Source organism: Zalophus californianus, chromosome 11, assembly GCF_009762305.2.
Source record: "Zalophus californianus isolate mZalCal1 chromosome 11, mZalCal1.pri.v2, whole genome shotgun sequence".
Taxonomy (NCBI): domain Eukaryota; kingdom Metazoa; phylum Chordata; class Mammalia; order Carnivora; family Otariidae; genus Zalophus; species Zalophus californianus.
Window position 1 is genome coordinate 29,931,808 of NC_045605.1, and position 19,261 is coordinate 29,951,068.

General features: G+C 41.7%; 1 protein-coding gene across 2 annotated transcripts in view; it reads left to right on the top strand.

Annotated features, from left to right (window-relative positions):
* Positions 1-14,213: 14,213 nt before the first annotated feature.
* The window catches only part of LOC113914557 (beta-galactosidase-1-like protein 2), a 55,065-nt gene continuing 50,017 nt past the window's right edge, over positions 14,214-19,261 (top strand). For both annotated transcript variants that reach the window (XM_027579892.2, XM_027579893.2), the window contains exon 1: positions 14,214-14,341. In XM_027579892.2, coding sequence (XP_027435693.1) covers positions 14,256-14,341 — 86 coding nt within the window. In that variant the 5' untranslated portion in view covers positions 14,214-14,255. The remainder of the gene's footprint in view (positions 14,342-19,261) is intronic.

The window sequence follows — 19,261 nt, forward strand, 5'->3', positions numbered from 1 at the left end:
GTATTAAGGCTTTCTTTTGCTAAAGCTTAAATTTTTTTTTTAAACATGCATTAGCTGCTATTCAATCTTTCTGACCATCTTGCATAAAGTAAAAGGACAAGAGTTTCAAAATACCTTGTGTGTCAAGGAATTTGTTTTTGGTTGAAAAATGCTTACTTTATACTATGCTGAAATTACTTTCTAAATATGGAGCTGAAAGGCATAAATGAAGCTACACATTTGTAATTCCTAAATCATTTATGGCTTTAGCCATGTTTGTCCTTTGCCAATGACAAATACATAGCACCTGTATTTCCTAATTTTTCATTTTATAAATATTTCTTAGTTTGCTGTGCTAGACTAAGAAATCATGGTAACAAAGTAAAGGAGAAGCATAGCTAAATTCATCATTAATTTATCATGCTGTCAAGCTTTAAGAAAATTTCTATTTGTTCCTAAATGTCCAGATATCTGATATACAAAATATGGATATTTCATATCACTAACTGATGCATAGCAAAATATAATTTGGGAAAAATGTTTTCAGTGACATGTATTGTAGAAGGACTTCACACCTGGGAACCATAAGTGGGTCAGGTTTCAAAAAATCTTTTGGCGAGGCGGAGCAAGATGGCGGAGGAGTAGGAGACCTAGATTTCATCTGGTCTCAGGAATTCAGCTGAATAGGGATCAAACCATTCTGAACACCTACGAACTCAACAGGAGATTGAAGAGGAGAGTAGCAACAACTCTCTGAACAGAGAAGCGACCACTTACTGGAAGGTAGGACGTGCGGAGAAGTGAATCCGAGGCGATATTTGGGAGGATAGACGGTGGAGGAGGGGCCTCTGTCGGCCGCTTGTGGCAAGTGATAGAGCCGCGGAGCACAAAATCGGACCTTTTAGAAGTCTGCTCCGCTGAGGGACGTCGCTCCAGTGGCTAAGCGGGGGGTGGAACCCTCGCGGGACAGTGTGGTCTCAGGACCCTCAGGGTCACAGAAAGACCGGGGGTGCCTGAGTGCGGCAGAGCTCCCAGGTATCGGAGCAGGGAAGCTGGCTGCAGAGACAGAGCCGAGGCGCGGGCTCTCAGCTTGGGGTTGCCATAAATTGTGATCCACAGCCCAGTCGGGCCACTGCTCCTCCAGCAGGGACCCAACAAGCGGCAGAGCCAGGGAGACTCCCCTTTCTCCCCCGGGAGGAGTGGCGCGGGAGTGCACCGCAGGGATCTGCTGGCTTTGGAGACTCCACACGGGGTCGGGTGCCAGAGATACAAACGCTCAGTCACAGGCTGGGTGAGTACAGAGTGCAGCCGGAGACCGGGGACACGGGACTGACTGCTTTTCTCTGGGGGTGCACTGAGGAGCGGGGCCCCAAGTTCTCAGCTCCTCTGGGTGGAGATTGGGAGGCCACCATTTTTGCCCTGGTCCTCCAAAGCTGTACCGAGAGCTTGCAGGGAACAAAAGCTCCTGAGATCAAACCCAAGCAGCTTGCTTAGCCCGGACCGACAAGGGCGGGGCAATTCAGCCTCCGGCAAAGACATTTGGAAACTACGGCAACAGGCCCCTCCCCCAGAAGATCAGCACGAACAGCCGGCAAGCCTGGACCAAGTTTACCGATCAAGAACGGGAGAACTCCAGCGCTAGGGGAATACTGCACATAGAATTCATGGCTTTTTTTTACCATGATTCATTAGTTCATCAAAGTTAATTTTTTTAACTCTTTTTTTTTAATTTTTCTTTTTCCCTTTTTCAACCAACATCTTATCAATCCCTTTTTTAAAAAAAACATTTTTTATTTTTCATTTTTAGAGTCATATTTTATCCCTTCATAGTAGTTACTCTTATTTTTGGCATATATATATAAGTTGTTCTCTCTTTAAAATTTTGAGATACAGTTTCTTCTAACAGATAAAAATATACCCTAAATCACTACTGTATGGCTTTGTTCTAGTCTCCTGCCTGACCACATTCTCTCCTTTTTTTCTTTTTTTTTTAAATCTTCTTCTTTCTTTTTTCAACAACTTATCTTATCAATTCCTTTTATAAAATCTTTTATAATTTTCATCTTTACAGTCATCTTCCATCCCTTCATTGTATCGACCATTATTTTGTACATATATGTCTTTCTTCCTTTAAAATTTTAGGAGGCAGTTTTTTCTAACAGAACAAAATACGCCCAAAATCTAGTGTGTGGCACTGATCTATGCACTAGCCTGATCATATGTGATCATATTCTGCTTTTTTTTGTATTGTTCTGTTTTTGTTTTTAATTTTTTTTTCTCTTTCTTTTTTCTTCCTTTCCCTTTCTTTTCCCCTGGTCTCAGATCGTTTCTGATTTGTATACAGTATATTTGCAGGGGACGTTGTAAACCTGTTACCATTTTGTTCTCTCACTCATCTATTCTCTGGACAAAATGACAAGATGAAAAAAATCACCTCAGCAAAAAGAACAAGAGGTAGTACCGTCAGCCAGGGACCTACTCAATACGGACATTAGTAAGATGTCGGACCTAGAGTTCAGAATCATGACTTTAAAGATACTAGCTGGGCTTGAAAAAAGCGTGGAAGTTATTAGAGAAACCATTTCTGGAGATATAAAAGAACTAAAATCTAACCAAGTCGAAATTAAAAAGGCTATTGATGAGGTGCAATCAAAAATGGGGCACTAACTGCTAGGATAAATGAGGCAGAAGAGAGAATCAGCGATCTAGAAGACCAAATGATGGAAAATAAAGAAACTGAGAAAAAGATAAACAACTACAGGATCACGAGGGCAGAATTCGAGAAATAAGTGATACGATAAGATGAAACAACATTAGAATAATTAGGATCCCAGAAGAAGAAAGAGAGAGAGAGACAGAAGGTATATTGGAGCAAATTATAGCAGAGAACTTCCCTAATGTGAGGAAGGAAACAGGCATCAAAATCCAGGAGGCACAGAAAACTCCTCTCAAAATCAATAATAATAGGTCAACACCCCGACATCTAATAGTAAAACTTACGAGTCTCAGAGACAAATGGAAAATCCTGAAAGCAGCTCGGGAGAAGAGATATCTAACCTACAATGGTAGAAACATTAGATTGGCAACAGACCTATCCACAGAGCCTTGGCAGGCCAGAAAGGACTGGCAAGATATCTTCAGAGCACTAAACGAGAAAAATATGCAGCCAAGAATACTATATCCAGCTAGGCTGTCATTAAAAATAGAAGGAGAGATCAAAATCTTCCAGAACAAACAAAAACTAAAGGAATTTGCAAACACGAAACCAGCCCTCCAAGAAATATTGAGAGGGGTCCTCTAAGCAAAGAGAGAGCCTAAAAGCAGCATAGATCAGAAAGGAACACAGACAACATAAAGTAACAGGCACCTTACAGGCAATACAATGGCACTAAATTCATACCTTTCAATAGTTACCCTGAATGTAAATGGGCTAAATGCCCCAATCAAAAGACACAGGCTATCAGACTGGATAAAAAAACAAGACCCATCGATATGCTGTCTGCAAGAGACTCATTTTAGGCCCAAAGACACCCCCAGATTGAAAGTGAGGGGGTGGAAAACCATTTACCATGCTAATGGACACCAAAAGAAAGCTGGGGTGGCAATCCTTATATCAGACAAATTAGATTTTAAATCAAAGACTGTAATAAGAGATGATGAAGGACACTATATCCTGCTTAAAGGGTCTATCCAACAAGAAGATCTAACAATTGTAAATATCTATGCCCCTAACATGGGAGCGGCCAATTATATAAGGCAATTAATAACAAAAGTGAAGAAACACATTGACAACAATACAATAATAGTGGGGGACTTTAACACCCCCCTGACTGAAATGGACAGATCATCGAAGCAAAAGATTAACAAGGAAATAAAGACTTTAAATGACACACTGAACCAAATGGACTTCACAGACATATTCAGAACATTCCATCCCAAAGCAACGGAATACACACACTTCTCTAGTGCCCATGGAACATTCTCCAGAATTGATCACATCCTAGGTCACAAATCAGGTCTCAACTGGTACCAAAAGATTGGGATCATTCCCTGCATGTTTTCAGACCACAATGCTTTGAAACTAGAACTCAATCACAAGAGGAAAGTCGGAAAGAACTCAAATACATGGAGGCTAAAGAGCATCCTACTAAAGAATGAATGGGTCAACCAGGAAATTAAAAGAAGAATTAAAAAAATTCATGGAAACCAATGAAAATGAAAACACAACTGTTCAAAATCTTTGGGATAGAGCAAAGGCAGTCCTGAGAGGAAAGTATATAGCAATACAAGCCTTTCTCAAGAAACAAGAAAGGTCTCAAATACACAACCTAACCCTACACCTAAATGAGCTGGAGAAAAAACAGCAAATAAAGCCTAAACCCAGCAGGAGAAGAGAAATCATAAAAATCAGAGCAGAAATCAATGAAATAGAAACCAAAAGAACAGTAGAACAGATCAACGAAACTAGGAGCCGGTTCTTTGAAAGAATTAACAAGATTGATAAACCCCTGGCCAGACTTATCAAAAAGAAAAGAGAAATGACCCAAATCAACAAAATCATGAATGAAAGAGGAGAGATCACAACCAACAACAAAGATACAAACAATAATAAGAACAGATTATGAGCAACTCTATGCCAGCAAATTAGATAACCTGGAAGAAATGGGTGCATTCCTAGAGATGTATCAACTACCAAAATTGAACCAGGAAGAAATAGAAAACCTGAAGAGACCTATAGCCACTAAGGAAATTGAAGCAGTCATCAAAAATCTCCCAAGAAACAAAAGCCCGTGGCCAGATGGCTTCCCAGGGGAATTCTATCAGACATTTAAAGAAGAATTAATACGTATTCTCCTGAAACTGTTCCAAAAAATAGAAATGGAAGGAAAACTTTCAAACTCATTTTATGAGGCCAGCATTACCTTGATCCCAAAACCAGACAAAGACCCCATCAAAAAGGAGAATTACAGACCAATATCCTTGATGAACATGGATGCAAAAATTCTCACCAAATTACTAGCCAATAGAATCCAACAGTACATTAAAAGGATTATTCACCACGATCAAGTGGGATTTATCCCTGGGCTGCAAGGATGGTTCAACATCCACAAATCAATCAACGTGATACAATACATTAACAAAAGAAACAACAATAATCATATGATCCTCTCAATAGATGCAGAAAAAGCCTTTGACAAAGTAGAGCACCCTTTCTTGATCAAAACTCTTCAGAGTATAGGGATAGAGGGTATATACCTCAATATCATAAAAGCCATCTATGAAAAACCTACATCGAATATCATTCTCAATGGGGAAAAGCTGAGAGCTTTTCCCCTAAGGTCAGGAACGCAGCAGGGATGTCCACTATCACCACTGCTATTCAACATAGTATTAGAAGTCCTAGCCACAGCAATCAGACAACATAAAGAAATCAAAGGCATCCAAATCGGCAAATCACTCTTTGCAGATGATATGATACTGTATGTGGAAAACCCAAAAGACTCCACCCCAAAACTGCTAGAACTCATACAGGAATTCAGTAAAGTTAGCAGGATATAAAACCAATGCACAGAAATCAGTGGCATTCCTGTACACCAACAACAAGACAGAAGAGAGACAAATGAAGGAGTCAATCCCTTTTCCAATTGCACCCAAAACCATAAGATACCTAGGAAGAAATTTAACCAAAGAGGCAAAGGATCTGTACTCAGAAAACTATAAAATTCTCATGAAAGAAATTGAAGAAGACACAAAAAATTGAAAAATGTTCCATGCTTATGGATTGGGAGAACCAACATTGTGAAGATGTCAATGCTACCTAGAGCAATCTACACATTCAATGCAATCCCCGTCAAAATACCATCCAGTTTTTTCAAAGAAATGGAACAAATAATCCTAAAATTTGTATGGAACCAGAAGAGACCCCGGATAGCCAGAGGAATATCGAAAAAGAAAAGCAAAGCTGGCGGCATCACAATTCCAGACTTCCAGCTCGATTACAAAGCTGTCATCATCAAGACAGTATGGTACTGGCACAAAAACAGACACATAGATCAATGGAACAGAATAGAGAGCCCAGAAATGGATCCTCAACTCTATGGTCAACTAATCTTTGATAAAGCAGGAAAGAATGTCCAATGGCAAAAAGACAGTCTCTTCAACAAATGGTGTTGGGAAAATTGGACAGCCACATGCAGAAGAATGAAACTGGACCATTTCCTTACACCACACACAAAAATAGACTCCAAATGGTTGAAAGACCTAAACGTGAGACAGGAGTCCATCAAAATCCTAAAGCAGAACACAGGTAGCAACCTCTTCAACTTCAGCCACAGCAACTTCTTCCTAGAAACATTGCCAAAGGCAAGGGAAGCCAGGGCAAAAATGAACTATTGGGATTTCATCAAGATAAAAAGCTTTTGCACAGCAAAAGAAACAGTCCACAAAACCAAAAGACAACCGACAGAATGGGAGAAAATATTTGCAGATGACATATCAGATAAAGGGCTAGTATCCAAAATCTATAAAGAACTTACCAAACTCAACACCCAAAGAACAAATAATCCAATCAAGAAATGGGCAGAAGACATGAACAGACATTTTTCCAAAGAAGACATCCAAATGGCCAACAGACACATGAAAAAGTGCTCAACATCGCTCGGCATCAGGGAAATCCAAATCAAAACCTCAATGAGATACCACCTCACACCAGTCAGAATGGCTAAAATTAACAAGTCAGGGAACGACAGATGTTGGCGGGGATGTGGAGAAAGGGGAACCCTCCTACACTGTTGGTGGGAATGCAAGCTCATGCAACAACTCTGGAAAACAGTATGGAGGTTCCTCAAACAGTTGAAAATAGAGCTACCATACCATCCAGCAATTGCACTACTAGGTATTTACCCCAAAGATACAAATGTAGGGATCCGAAGGGGTATGTGCACCCCGATGTTTATAGCAGCAATGTCCACAATGGCCTAACTATGGAAAGAGCCAGGATGCGCATCGACAGATGAATTGATAAAGAAGAGGTGGTATATATATACAATGGAATATTTTGTAGCCATCAAAAGGAATGAAATCTTGCCATTTGCCATGACGTGGATGGAACTGGAGGGTGTTAGGCTGAGTGAAATAAGTCAATCAGAAAAAGACATGTATCATATGACCTCACTGATATGAGGAATTCTTAATCTCAGGAAACAAACTGAGTGTTGCTGGAGTGGTGGGGGGTGGGAGGGATGGGGTGGCTGGGTGATAGACATTGGGGAGCGTATGTGCTATGGTGAGCACTGTGAATTTTGCAAGACCCTTGAGTCGCAAATCTGTACTTCTGCAACAAATAATGCAACACATGTTAAGAAAAAAGAAAAAGAAGAAGATAGCAGGAGGGGAGGAATGAAGGGGGGTATGTCAGAGGGGGAGACGAACCATGAGAGACGATGGATTGTGAAAAACAAACTGAGGGTTCTAGAGGGGAGGAGGGTGGGGGGATCGGTTAGCCTGGTGATGGGTATTCAAGGGGGCACGTTCTGCATGGAGCACTGGGTGTTATGCACAAACAATGAATCATGGAACACTACATCCAAAACTAATGATGTAATATATGGTGAGTAACATAAGAATAAAAAAAAAAAAATCTTTTGGCAGTTGGAAATGACTGAAAATAGCAAAATAGAGCAATTATTTTGAGACTTTATTTTTAGCCTCACTAGACTCAAATCTATAAGAAATTGTCTTCTTAAAATTTTATAAGTCTGTCCTTTTGAAGTTTGGTAGTGAGAACAAAGTGTACCTAATTTTTGTTTAATGATTTCATCCTTTTTTCACATGTTGTTCATTCTTTGTTCTATCTGGATTGAACATGGTTTATCATAGATGTAGCTGCATATCATGTTGTAGCTTTTCCTTCTCATGAAATTTCAAGGTGGCAAGAGTTCCCAAAGACGACTTTTTTCCAAGACTCACAGCTGCAATGAAATTATGTGATACAATTAAATTCAGCTTACAAAAAGTATGCTGTTTAATGTTATGAATGGTAGACATCAAACAGTTCTAAAGTAATAAAATTGTGATATAACAATATTGATAGCTCTTAATTATTATGTATATTTTTAAATTTTTAAGCTATATAAATATATGTCTATCATCTTTATTTTTTTAAGGTTTATTTATTTATTTTAGAGAGAGGGAGGAGAGAGATAGCGCATGTGGGGGGAGGGAAAAGGAAGAGGAAAAGAGGGAATGTTTAGCAGACTCCCTGCTGATTGCGGAGTCCAACATGAGGCTTTATCTCATAACCCTGAGATCATGACCTGAGCTGAAACCAAGAGTCAGATGCTTAACCGAATGAGCCACCCAGGCGCCCCTATCTTCTTTATTTTCTAAAGATCATCTATTTACATACATTTGTTGGCTCAGAGAAGATATCATATTCTTTCTTAGAACTTATAAAGCTAATGTACTCTCTTAATATTCTTACTGGCTATTAATGTATTTCTCCATATGCTTAAGAATTTGAAAGTTCTTAATAATTACTTCTGTACATTATGGACACACATATCCCAGAATATTATTAAGCCACTTGCAACAACATGGATGGACCTTGAGGGCATTATACTAAGTGAAATAAGTCAGGCAGAAAGACAAATACTATATGATCTCACTTATATGTGAAATCTAAAAACAAATACTGAACTCAGCTGCAGAGAACAGATTGGTAGTTGCCAGAGGCAGGGAATGGGTGGTGGGTGAAATGGGTGAAGAAGGTCAAAGGTACAAACATCCAGTTATAAAATAAATATGTCCTGGGGATATAATGTAGGGCATGTTGACTATAGCTAATAATACTGTTGTATATTTGAATGTTGCTAAAATAGTAAATCTTAAAGGTTCTCATCACAATAAAAACAAATTTGTAACTATACGTGGTGATGGATATTAACTAGCCTTACTGTGGTGATCGTTTCACAATATATACATATATTTAAGCATTATCTTATACATCTAAAATGAATATAATGTTATATGTCAATTATATCTGAATAAAAAATTATGAACATGCAAAAAATTACTTCTGTACATTATGGTAATAGTTTTCATAATAATCATTAATCATTATTTTGCTTAAACTTATCAATAAAATTTTAATGTTTTACTTCATGTCACATCTCAAATGTATACATACATTTGAAAGTTAATAATCAGATATTAACAACAAATTCAAACGATGCGTCCAGTTCTCATTTCTGACAATGTTGCACTGTCTGTATTTGAAATTAACCTAAGTGATCATTCTATCACAGAGAATACAGTGATACCTTAAATGATCCTATATATGCTGACTCGGTCACCCGCCCCTATCCACTTCACCTACTCAAGGATATTGCTCCAGAGATTCTGCAAGGGCTCTGCTACTTCACAGTTTTCACTCTCTTTTGATCATGATCACTCTCAGCATATGAGTATGTGGTAGTTTCTATCTAAAATAGAAATGAAGATAGAATACTACCCCTGACTCCGAGTTAAGAACCACCAGCTACTGTTCCAATTATTGATTCCCCTTTCACTCTTAGATTCTTCATCCTTTCTAAACCTATTCCAGTCAGCTTCCCTGACCCTAACCCCCACCTCCACCTAAGCTGCCTGCATCCTAGTCACCAAACCCCTCCATGTACTGAATCCACTGATTCATTATCAGCCTTTCCTTAACTTGACCTGTCAGCACCATGTAACAGGTCATTACTGCTTCCTCCATGGTAACTTCTCTCTCTTGGCGTTCAGGATGGCATCTTTTCTGAGGGTTCTTCCTGCCTCACTGGCTGCTCCTTCTAGTTCAACTTTGCTGGTATCTCCTCTTTTCTCAGTGTCAGGTGCCCCAGGGCTCATCCTTGGTCCTCTTTCTCTGCCTGCACTTACTTCACTGGTGATCTCACCCAGGCTCATGCCTTTAAATACCAACGATATATCAATGTCTCAATTTACATCTCCATGCCAGACCTCTCTCTTGAACTTCAGGCTTGTGCATTCAATAGCTTATGTGATATCTCTACTAGCACGTTCACAGCTATCTCAAACTCAACCAGCCCAAGTTGTGCTTCCGATATGTTGGAGTCATTCTTGAATCCTTATTTCTCTCACCCGACAAATGATCCTGGAATCACAACAATCCCCCAGTCTCTGCTTTCAAACTATTTCCAGAAATCCAACACTTCCCATCACCTCCTTCCTACCACCCTTGTGCGGGCCAGCATCATCTCTCACTGGGATTGCTGCCTCAAAGCGGGTCTCCTTTCTCCTGCTCTTGCCCACTTCTGGTGAGCCTCAACACAGCAGCCAGAGGAGTCTTTCAAAGCATAATTGATGTCCAAAGCCTGCAATGGCTCCCATTTCATTTGGAGTCAGAGTCCTCCTCTGAAAGGCATTCCATCATTAGGCCCCTGTACTTCTCTTACCTCACTGCTTGTAGTTCTCTCCCTCCCTTTCACTTCCCACGGGGACCTTGCAGTTCCCAGAACACCCTGTCATGCTCCTGCCTGAGAGCCTTTGCACTGTGGGTTCTCTCTGCTTGCATAGCCCTTCCTCCAGATATTTGCATGCATGGTTAACTCTCACCTCTTTCAGATCTTTGCTCATTAACATTGTTTCAGTAAGGCTTTGTCTGTGCACAACCCTCCCCCCAAGGCTCACAATCCCCTTCTTTTACCTACTTCCTTTTTGCAATGCAATTTATTACCTTTGGACATACTCTACAATTTACTTATTCATTTCTTAATTTTTGTTGTCTTTCTTCCTCAGCTAAAGTATAAATTTCAAAGGGAAGGACCCTCATCTGTTTTGTCCACTGATGGATTGTAAGCACCTAAAACAGTGTTCAGCACATAGTAGTCATTAAACATTTGTTGCTTACTTCTTAATGAATGAAATATTGAATTAGGTCTTTGGCTTTTCTGCCTTCCAAAGGCTGAGGCTGAAAAGTGATATTTTTGGACTACAAAGGCCAATGATGAAGTTCAGTGCATCCCTCCCCGATGGATACAGGTCCCTTCCAGTCCCAGGGACACATCTCTTGGAGTGAGAAGCCTTGACTACTTATCTCAACTTGATTCTGCTTTCTTTTTCTCTTTCCAAGGCCAAAATCACCTTCCTGGGACTTTCTATTTTCTTTTTGTCTACGGTTGAAATTGCCCTCATTTATTCCCAGAAATTCCCCCATGTTCTTAATTTCTTTGCTCAAGACTCTTTCACAACTTGACATCATAACAGGTCTTGTCATGTAACATGGAGCAAAAGAGCTGGAGAGGGTGGGTGGGGAGGGTGGGTCCGGGTGTCTGTCTATAAGGAGGAGGGTGAAGAAGAGCTGGTTGTATCATGGTCCAGGGGCCCAAGTAGCTGCTCTACAGAAGCCATATTTTGCATCTTGTTCTCATGACTTTAGGAAAGACTTCATCAATGTTTTTCTAAAATTCAGATACATTATACTTAAGGCATTAGCACAGTGCACTAAAAAATAAGACATGTTAATAAATGAGTAATTGATCTATAAACCTGTTTGTTACCTATTAAAAATAAAAATAAAACAGCCAATAAGTTTAGTTTGATATGATTATTTTTCTTGAGAGCCTTCATTGACTGATCCTGAATGACTGTAGCTTTTATTCCCCCCACCCCCCCGCCCCAGGGTTCTTTGTATACTATGTGGGAGAGGTGACTTCTCAAAGAAGGAACTGTGCTCTCTGGGTCTGTTGGAGCTCTAACTTAGAGTCGTGGGTTGAGGATGTCAACAGGATTTTATAAAAAAAAAAAAAAGTTTTGTATGTTTTCTAAACCAAAACCCTGACACCAGAAATGTAGCTTGTGAAGATTGATTCCTGAGCATCAGAGATTTGTTTCCATCCATGAGCCTTGCCAGACCGCATTTTTACATCTCCACCAGGCCAGTTTATTAAACTGTAGCTTCTGTTCCCAGATTTGAGTATTTCATTGTCTGCTTTGGGTTAAATTCATTACACTTTTTGGAAAGGAGTATTTTGAAGGAGTATCTTGCTAATATTTTAAAAACCAGAAGAAGTCTCGACTCCTCAGCAAAACACCTCTCAGATTAATGCTATCTTTGTAATGCTCTCGGTGGTATCATTAAAGCCAGATAAAGTGAAATTGTTCCTAAATTGTGGGTAGCTGTATCTACAGTTCTGAGCTTCCCAGAAAGTTAAGGGCTAATGAATTTTTTTAAAAGAGCTATTTATGTTTTCTTTCATAAATAAAAACAAGGGATACAAGGATGGGCTAAGAATTTCAGAGGTTTTATAGCTCATATTAACAGGTTTTTACTAATACCTGAAAAAAATATGGAGATGCTGGTATTGATTATTAACTTCAGGATACCCTGATGTGTAATAGATTGTACTACTGCCCAGCAATATCACAAGGAGTGAGGGGTGAGTGTTGGGTATGTGCCAGGAATAGGTCTCCAAAGGTAAAAAAGGGGCTAACATTTGACACTTTATCCATGTCTCATGGGCTAGCTTTTATCCCAATTATATGAGAATATTTTCATCATAGTCCAAAATACTATGAAGCAATTATATGTCTTTAAAAAAATGGACTGAGGGTTGCTGGAGTGGTGGGGGGTGGGAGGGATGGGGTGGTTGGGTGATAGACATTGGGGAGGGTATGTGCTATGGTGAGCACTGTGAATTGTGTGAGACTGTTGAATCACAGATCTTACCTCTGAAACAAATAATGCAACATATGTTTTAAAAAAGAAGAAGATAGTAGGAAGGGAAAAGTGAAGGGGGGGAATCGGAGGGGGAGATGAACCATGAGAGACTATGGACTCCAAGAAACAGAGGGTTCTAGAGGGGAGGAAGTGGAGGAATGGGTTAGCCTGGTGATGAGTATTAAAGAGGGCACATATTGCATGGAGCACTGGGTGTTATATGCAAACAATGAATCATGGAACACTACATCAAAAACTAATGATGTGATGTAAGGTGATTAGCATACATAATAAAATAAAATAAAAAAATTATAAAAAAATAAATGCTGCCTACTTATCAAAAAAAAAAGAAAAAAATGGGGAAAAGGTACTGATTTTGTAGAGCGTGAAAGAGGAGCTACTTCTCTCTCTAAATGTCTCCAGGAATGTTTCTGGCCCTGCTATCTGCCCACCCCCCCCCCCCAACTTGTTTGGTTGTTTTTTCCTCTCCTTGGTTTAACTTTTGCTCCATACTTACTATTTGCGTAATGCTTGTCAAAGGACCCTTCACACCAAACTCTGCATGTCTTTGTTCTGAGAAGTAAAATCTCATTTTGTTCTTATCAGCTTTACAAGTTCAAAACTATATACAAGTGTAGGAAGTGGTTTTGAAACATGCAACAGGGGATATTTTCTAGAAATTCGGATGCTCTGAAAAAACATTAGCCTTCCTAGAAAATGTTTCAGATTTTCTTTCAGTAAAATCTGAATTTTGTTCTTGGGATGAAGTGGGTGTGTGATTTTTAGAAAGCATAAGTTTGCTCAAATATTACACAATATCCTTTGTGGCATAATTCTGTACCCATAAGAATTGTATTCATCCTTTCATAAAATTTGGGGGTTTTATCTGGACTTTTTTTTAAAGATAGAAATTAAAGGCAAGAAATATTTTGGTGCTCCTTCCTCTGCACCTTACCACCCCCCATGCTATTCAAACGTGAACCATACTAAGTCATAAAATATGTCTAAAGGAAATTCTACAATGTTCTTCCTTTTCATATGATACTTCACTACTTCAAATTTTTTTTTCTTCAAAATCTGAATTGTTTTAAAACATCGTGTTGGCTTTGCAGGCGCCTTTAATACATGCTTGCTAATGTAGCGAGGTGGGGGGGTGTACTCTACGATGCGCAAGGACTGGGCGACATGGGCCCAGTATTTTTGCACTTGTTTGCATATCTCGTGAAGGAAAATAGCAACAGCCAGCTCCTCCCTGAGACTAGGGGCAGGTGGGCGGGGGAGACCCCTAGAGCCTCCCGGGAACCTTCCGGGAGCTGGAAACTGCTCCAGGAGGCAGCCCGCCCCTCCTCCGTTGCAGGCCCCGCCCCCGCCTTCGCTAGGCCCGCGGCGCGTGGGGCGGGCCGAAGGCCTCAGCCAATGAGCGCCTGCGGGCCGGGCGGGACGCGGGCCGGTTGCCCGGGCGACCAAAGTGCGGCCCCGCCCCCCGTCGCGAGCCCGCGAGCTGGGCAGTGCAGGTTACAGTGCTAGCTGCGGTCCCTGCACCGCGCGCAGTCGCGCGATGGGCAAGTGGAGCATCGGGCGAAAGCCGGGCCGCGCGCTCGGACTCCTGCTGCTGGTGATCTTGAGTTTCCTGGTGCTCTGCAGGTGAGAGATCCCCGCCCCGCACCTGCCGGACTCCAGACACCTCAGCCTTCCACACCCGCAGTTTGCGTCTCCCCTCTCACCTGAGGGAGGCAGTCCCGGGAATCCGCGTCCCGCGAATCCCCACCGGGAAGGGCTATCCGGCCTCTTCTTTGTTGGGTCTGGCGTCCTTCTCCACCACTAGGCACTCTGCTCCTGCCTCGAGATCCAGGATTCCGGGTGACACTAGGTGCTGTCCTCTGCGTCTGTGTAGAGCTTCCCCACTTTCTCGAAGCTGGTGATGCCCGGGCTCTGCTTTCTTCGTGGATACTCCCAGCTCTCTGCGAAGGCCAGCAGAGCTAGCCATCAGGTCTCTTTCAGATGTCCCAGATCACTGCTCCGCCCCTAGTCCTTGGGGAGCCCGCTTCTGCTGTTCTCTCAGGTCCCCACATTTCCTACCAAGCCTGCTGGGAGGCTTCTCTAGTCATCAGAAGCCAGAGCTCCAGGCTCACAGCTATGGTCGATCTCACCTGCCCAGCGCAGTCATGAGGTCGCTGTCCCTTGGGTCCTTCAAGATCCTCAACCCTGGATTTATTAGCCCCACTTCAGGACTGATATGTCTTCTCTCTCCACTTTCCCACGTTTGTCAGTCATCTGCTCACTCCTTCCCAACCCCCTTTTACAAAGTGTTATCTTTGACAAGTGGTTGTGTTTAGTGATAGAAGGACTTACCCACAGCCTGTGTGGGTGCCCTAGCCCAGAACTTTTGTAAAGTGTGTCTATTTATAGGATTCTACAGTCCTGACCATGTCTTTCAGGTCGATGGCTGGCACTTTCCATATTCAAAACCTCCAGTGTTGCTGGGAAAGCAGACCAGCAGTATCAAATACTTGGGCACTGAAAGTTAAGTTCGAAGCAGGTGATGTGGAGGCAAACACACCACCCCTTCAGCTTTATCTTTTGCTTCTTCCAATCCCTTTTGTTAGTTTCTCTGACTCTCCTCTGGGAGATAGGGAAGTTTTTGATGGAGATGAATATTTGAATGTTTTTGCTGCCACAGAACACATTCAGAAACTATTTCCACCTTTTTTTAAGACATTTGGCTTTGGAGTTGGTAAGGATGTCATAATACTGTTTGAGAGAAAGAAATGGTGCTCTTCTCACTCTGGGGCCCAGAAAACTTAAGAGGCATTTTGTTTCCCGAGTTGTTCCCAAGACTTTTTTCCATCTTGTCAGTGATCTCTAATCCATTCCTCTCTGAAGACTGATCCTGGCTCTTGTAGGATGCTCAGCCTTCCTCCTGACGCAAGGCTGATGCAAAGCCCAGAAGGATTACTCAAAGCAGAGGCAACAGAGCCTCCAGCATGCAGCAGGGTATCAAGGAGCCCACACCCCAGAGAGAAAGGCCAGAGGTGTGCAAGTAGCATGTGGTTTGCCCATTGTTGGAGGTCAAGGATATGGCAGTCCATGCAGAGGCATTGAGGGGCAGCTCTGAGGGGCTTGAGTTGGGCCAGGTAGTGAACCTTAATAGTCCACAGGGAAAGGTGTGGGAAGGAGGCTGGGTGTTTGTTGGTGTCTGGCAGGAAGGAAGATGGGGTGTCAGGTAGCTGACTGGCCGTGAAGAAGCCTGAGCTTCTCATAGGTGAGTTAACCATGTCCCTACCTGAGTTGGAGTGGCCATAGCAGGAGTCAGTCAGGGCCTGATGGAGGTGCCTGAGAATAGCTACAACCCAAGCCTGAGGAAATAGTTGAAATGCTTAGTAAAGTCATTGTTGTTCCTGATATCCCTCCTTTCTCAGCAGGTAAGACAGAGGCCAGAGAAGCTCTGACCCAAATTCAGGGCCATCTCTTAGGGTACTTCAGAATATGTGTGTTTTGGGCATTTTTTAATTTTATTACCCTCATGGTATTGGGCTTTTTGCCATGGGCTGGACACCAAGGATTATCTCTGGAGGGCAGAGGAGAATACATTCTTTGTTGCTTCCTCTTCTTGCCTTGCTCTGGCTTTGACTAGATATTAACTTTGTGGGAGGTGGGGACCCCTCCCAGCTGTTGCTGGGAATGTGGATATAGCCAGTGGAATATAGGGGAATTGGGAATGGGAATTGGCTACTCAACTGGCAGCTTTGTGGAGCTAAGCTGTCAGGATCAGCCTTTTCCTGTACCTCAGAAGGCAGGTATTTGGGTAGGGAGTGCCTGCCGGGCTCCAGCTTTTTTTTTTTCCCAAGAACTTTACCTTGGGCTGGTTCATGGTCAATCGTAGCTATTTGATTATTTCACATCCAAGAAATAGGAGGACCAAGATGACTTTTGAGGATGATTTCAACCTTTGATATTTTTTAGCTTGAACAATGGTCTGAAATTTACCTTTATTGTAGTATAATTGTCATGCAATAAGCTGTACATGTTTAGCTTGTACAGTTTGATAAATGTTGGTGTATATATCCATCTGTGAAAATACCGCCACAATTAAAAGAGTGAAAATATCCATCAGCCCTAGAAATTTCCTTGTGCCCTTGTGCATCTCTCTCTCCTGCCCTTCTCTGCTCCCCCACCCCTAATGACACTGATCTGTTGCTTTCTGCCACCATATATTGTATGCATTTTCTAGAGTTTTATGGAAGTGTAATCCTAAAGTATGTACTCTGTTTTGATTTGGCTTCTTTCACTCAGTATATTATTTGGAAATCTTTGATGCATATCAATGGGAACCATGTCTGAGTTAGTTGCCTTTCCTCCTCCCACTCCATGGTTGCAAGAATGCCTGCTTGATATGATCAAGGCATGGTTCCCACTCATGACTCTTTTCCTTAATATAAATGCATCACTGAGCAATAATACAATGAACTCTGCATCTCTTATACCTGATATATTAGCTGGCAAAAGTCAGGAGAGGAAATTGGCCAGGTAGGTGCCCTGCATCATGCCTTCTTAAAGGCAAGTTCATCTGTTTGCCCAGCTCTACCTCACTCAGTGCTCCTACACTGGCATTATCTGGATTCTAGACCCCAAACTCTGCGTGAAGGAAAGAAGAGGAGCCTATCAAAATCTTCTTTTTAGAGAAGGTGGATGACTTAGCAACATGACCTGGTCACCTTTGATCCAAATCATGGCCAGTTCTGCCTTCCAAGGATGTGTGGGCAAACTGTTCCTCCCTTCCTGGGCTTCTGTGAGGTCATTGATTTTATGAGCTTTGCCTGTTCTAGGACTCTACCCTGTGATGCCTGAGTCATATTCCCTGGAATGTTTGAACTCTTTGAACACTGTTCCTTTCATCTTCTAATAGTAAAGTTTTCAGCATCTGGGAAGTGTCTCTTTCAGCAGGTAGTCATTTCTCTGACACAAGTGGAGAAACATGGCTACCTGGGCAGTGGCTCAGTCAGAGAGAGAAAGAGAGAGAGAGAGAGGTAGGATGTCTGAACCACCCTGTTCTGGGAAGATAGAGCTGGCATTGGGATTCTTTCACTGCCATACTAGCCAACTGAAGGGGACCAGAGTGTCTTAGAGCAAGAGCATGGACATTATTACTGTATTTGTGATTAAAAGGATTGGGATGCCCAGGAGATTCAGGGGGAAAGCTACACAGTCTTGGCAGCAGAAGTATCAGAAGGTTGGCCAAAGAGTTCTCGGTACCTTGGGTCAAAGAAGTAGCAAGTGAAATAAAAGCACTTAATCTTTGATGAAATGACTCAGACTTCCATTATATCACCTTGAATGCTCTTCTAATGAAGATTCAGAAGATGCTGGAGTTTAGAGAGGTCTTTTCAGAACATTTAGCACCTGAAAAAGACTCTGGAGGCCAGCCCCATCTCTCTGGTCCCTCCCCCATCATCCAGCGCAGTTCTGCTGGTATAGGGATATTTGCTGCTTCCTCCCCACTCAGTTTTATTTCTTGCTTAAGTCTATTGCTCTGGATATTAAAGGCCATGTTGAAAAAGAGTTCCCATTGTGTGAGACTTCTCCTGGGAAAGAAGGGCAAGGGTATTTTTAGAGGCTAATGGTAATGAAGCAAATAACTCTTTACTGAGGTCTACTAGGTAGAGACTCTTATTTGATGATACTGCTTTCATAGTCACACACTCAGCAAGACAGAGAGTGGCATTTTTCCTTTCAAAAACATGTTTTCCTGCAAAATTTATTTTGTGAGTAGGTAATCTATGTAAATGATTAAATGTTCAAATAATATAAGGAGGAGAATAAAGCCCCCACTCCCAGCCCTTAGGCACCCCTCTCCGCCCCACCAGAGGTGATTACTAATAATAGTTTCTCCCAGGGATATTCTGTGCATATATAAGAAGGCAGCTATACGTATAACCCCGTTTGTCCATTAGGGATATAATTTATTCAAACAGTTCCCTGTTGATGGGCATCGATTGTTTGCAATCTTTTAGCTACTGCAAAGTTGCAGTGTATGTTAACTACACTGGAATTGAAATAATATAAAGTGAAAACAACAACAAAAAACCCCCCAAGTTTTGCAATGAATATCCATTGGGTATATTTCTGTCCCTAGAATTGCTGAGCATATGAAGTATTCATTTTAAATCCTGGTAGACTTTTTTTTTTTTTAAGATTTTTATTTATTTATTGGAGAGAGAGAGGTAGCTAGAGCCCACGAGTGGCGGGGGGGGGGGGGAGGGCAGAGGGCGAAGCAGACTCCTCGCCAAGCAGGGAGCCCAATGGAGGGCTTGATCCCAGGACCCTGGATCATGACCTGAGCTGAAGGCAGACACTTAACTGACTGAGCCACCCAGGTGCCCCTAATCCTGATAGACATTTAAAATAAGTAAGTAAAAATAAGTTAAAATAGTAAAATAGCACATTCTATTTCTGTTGGATCAATGTGAAGAAGATTCTGAGCTCTATAGTCTGAGCTCTATAGTCTGAAGGGGAAATTCTATTTCTTCCTCATTTGTATAGGTTCTTTGTATCTTTAAGAACTAG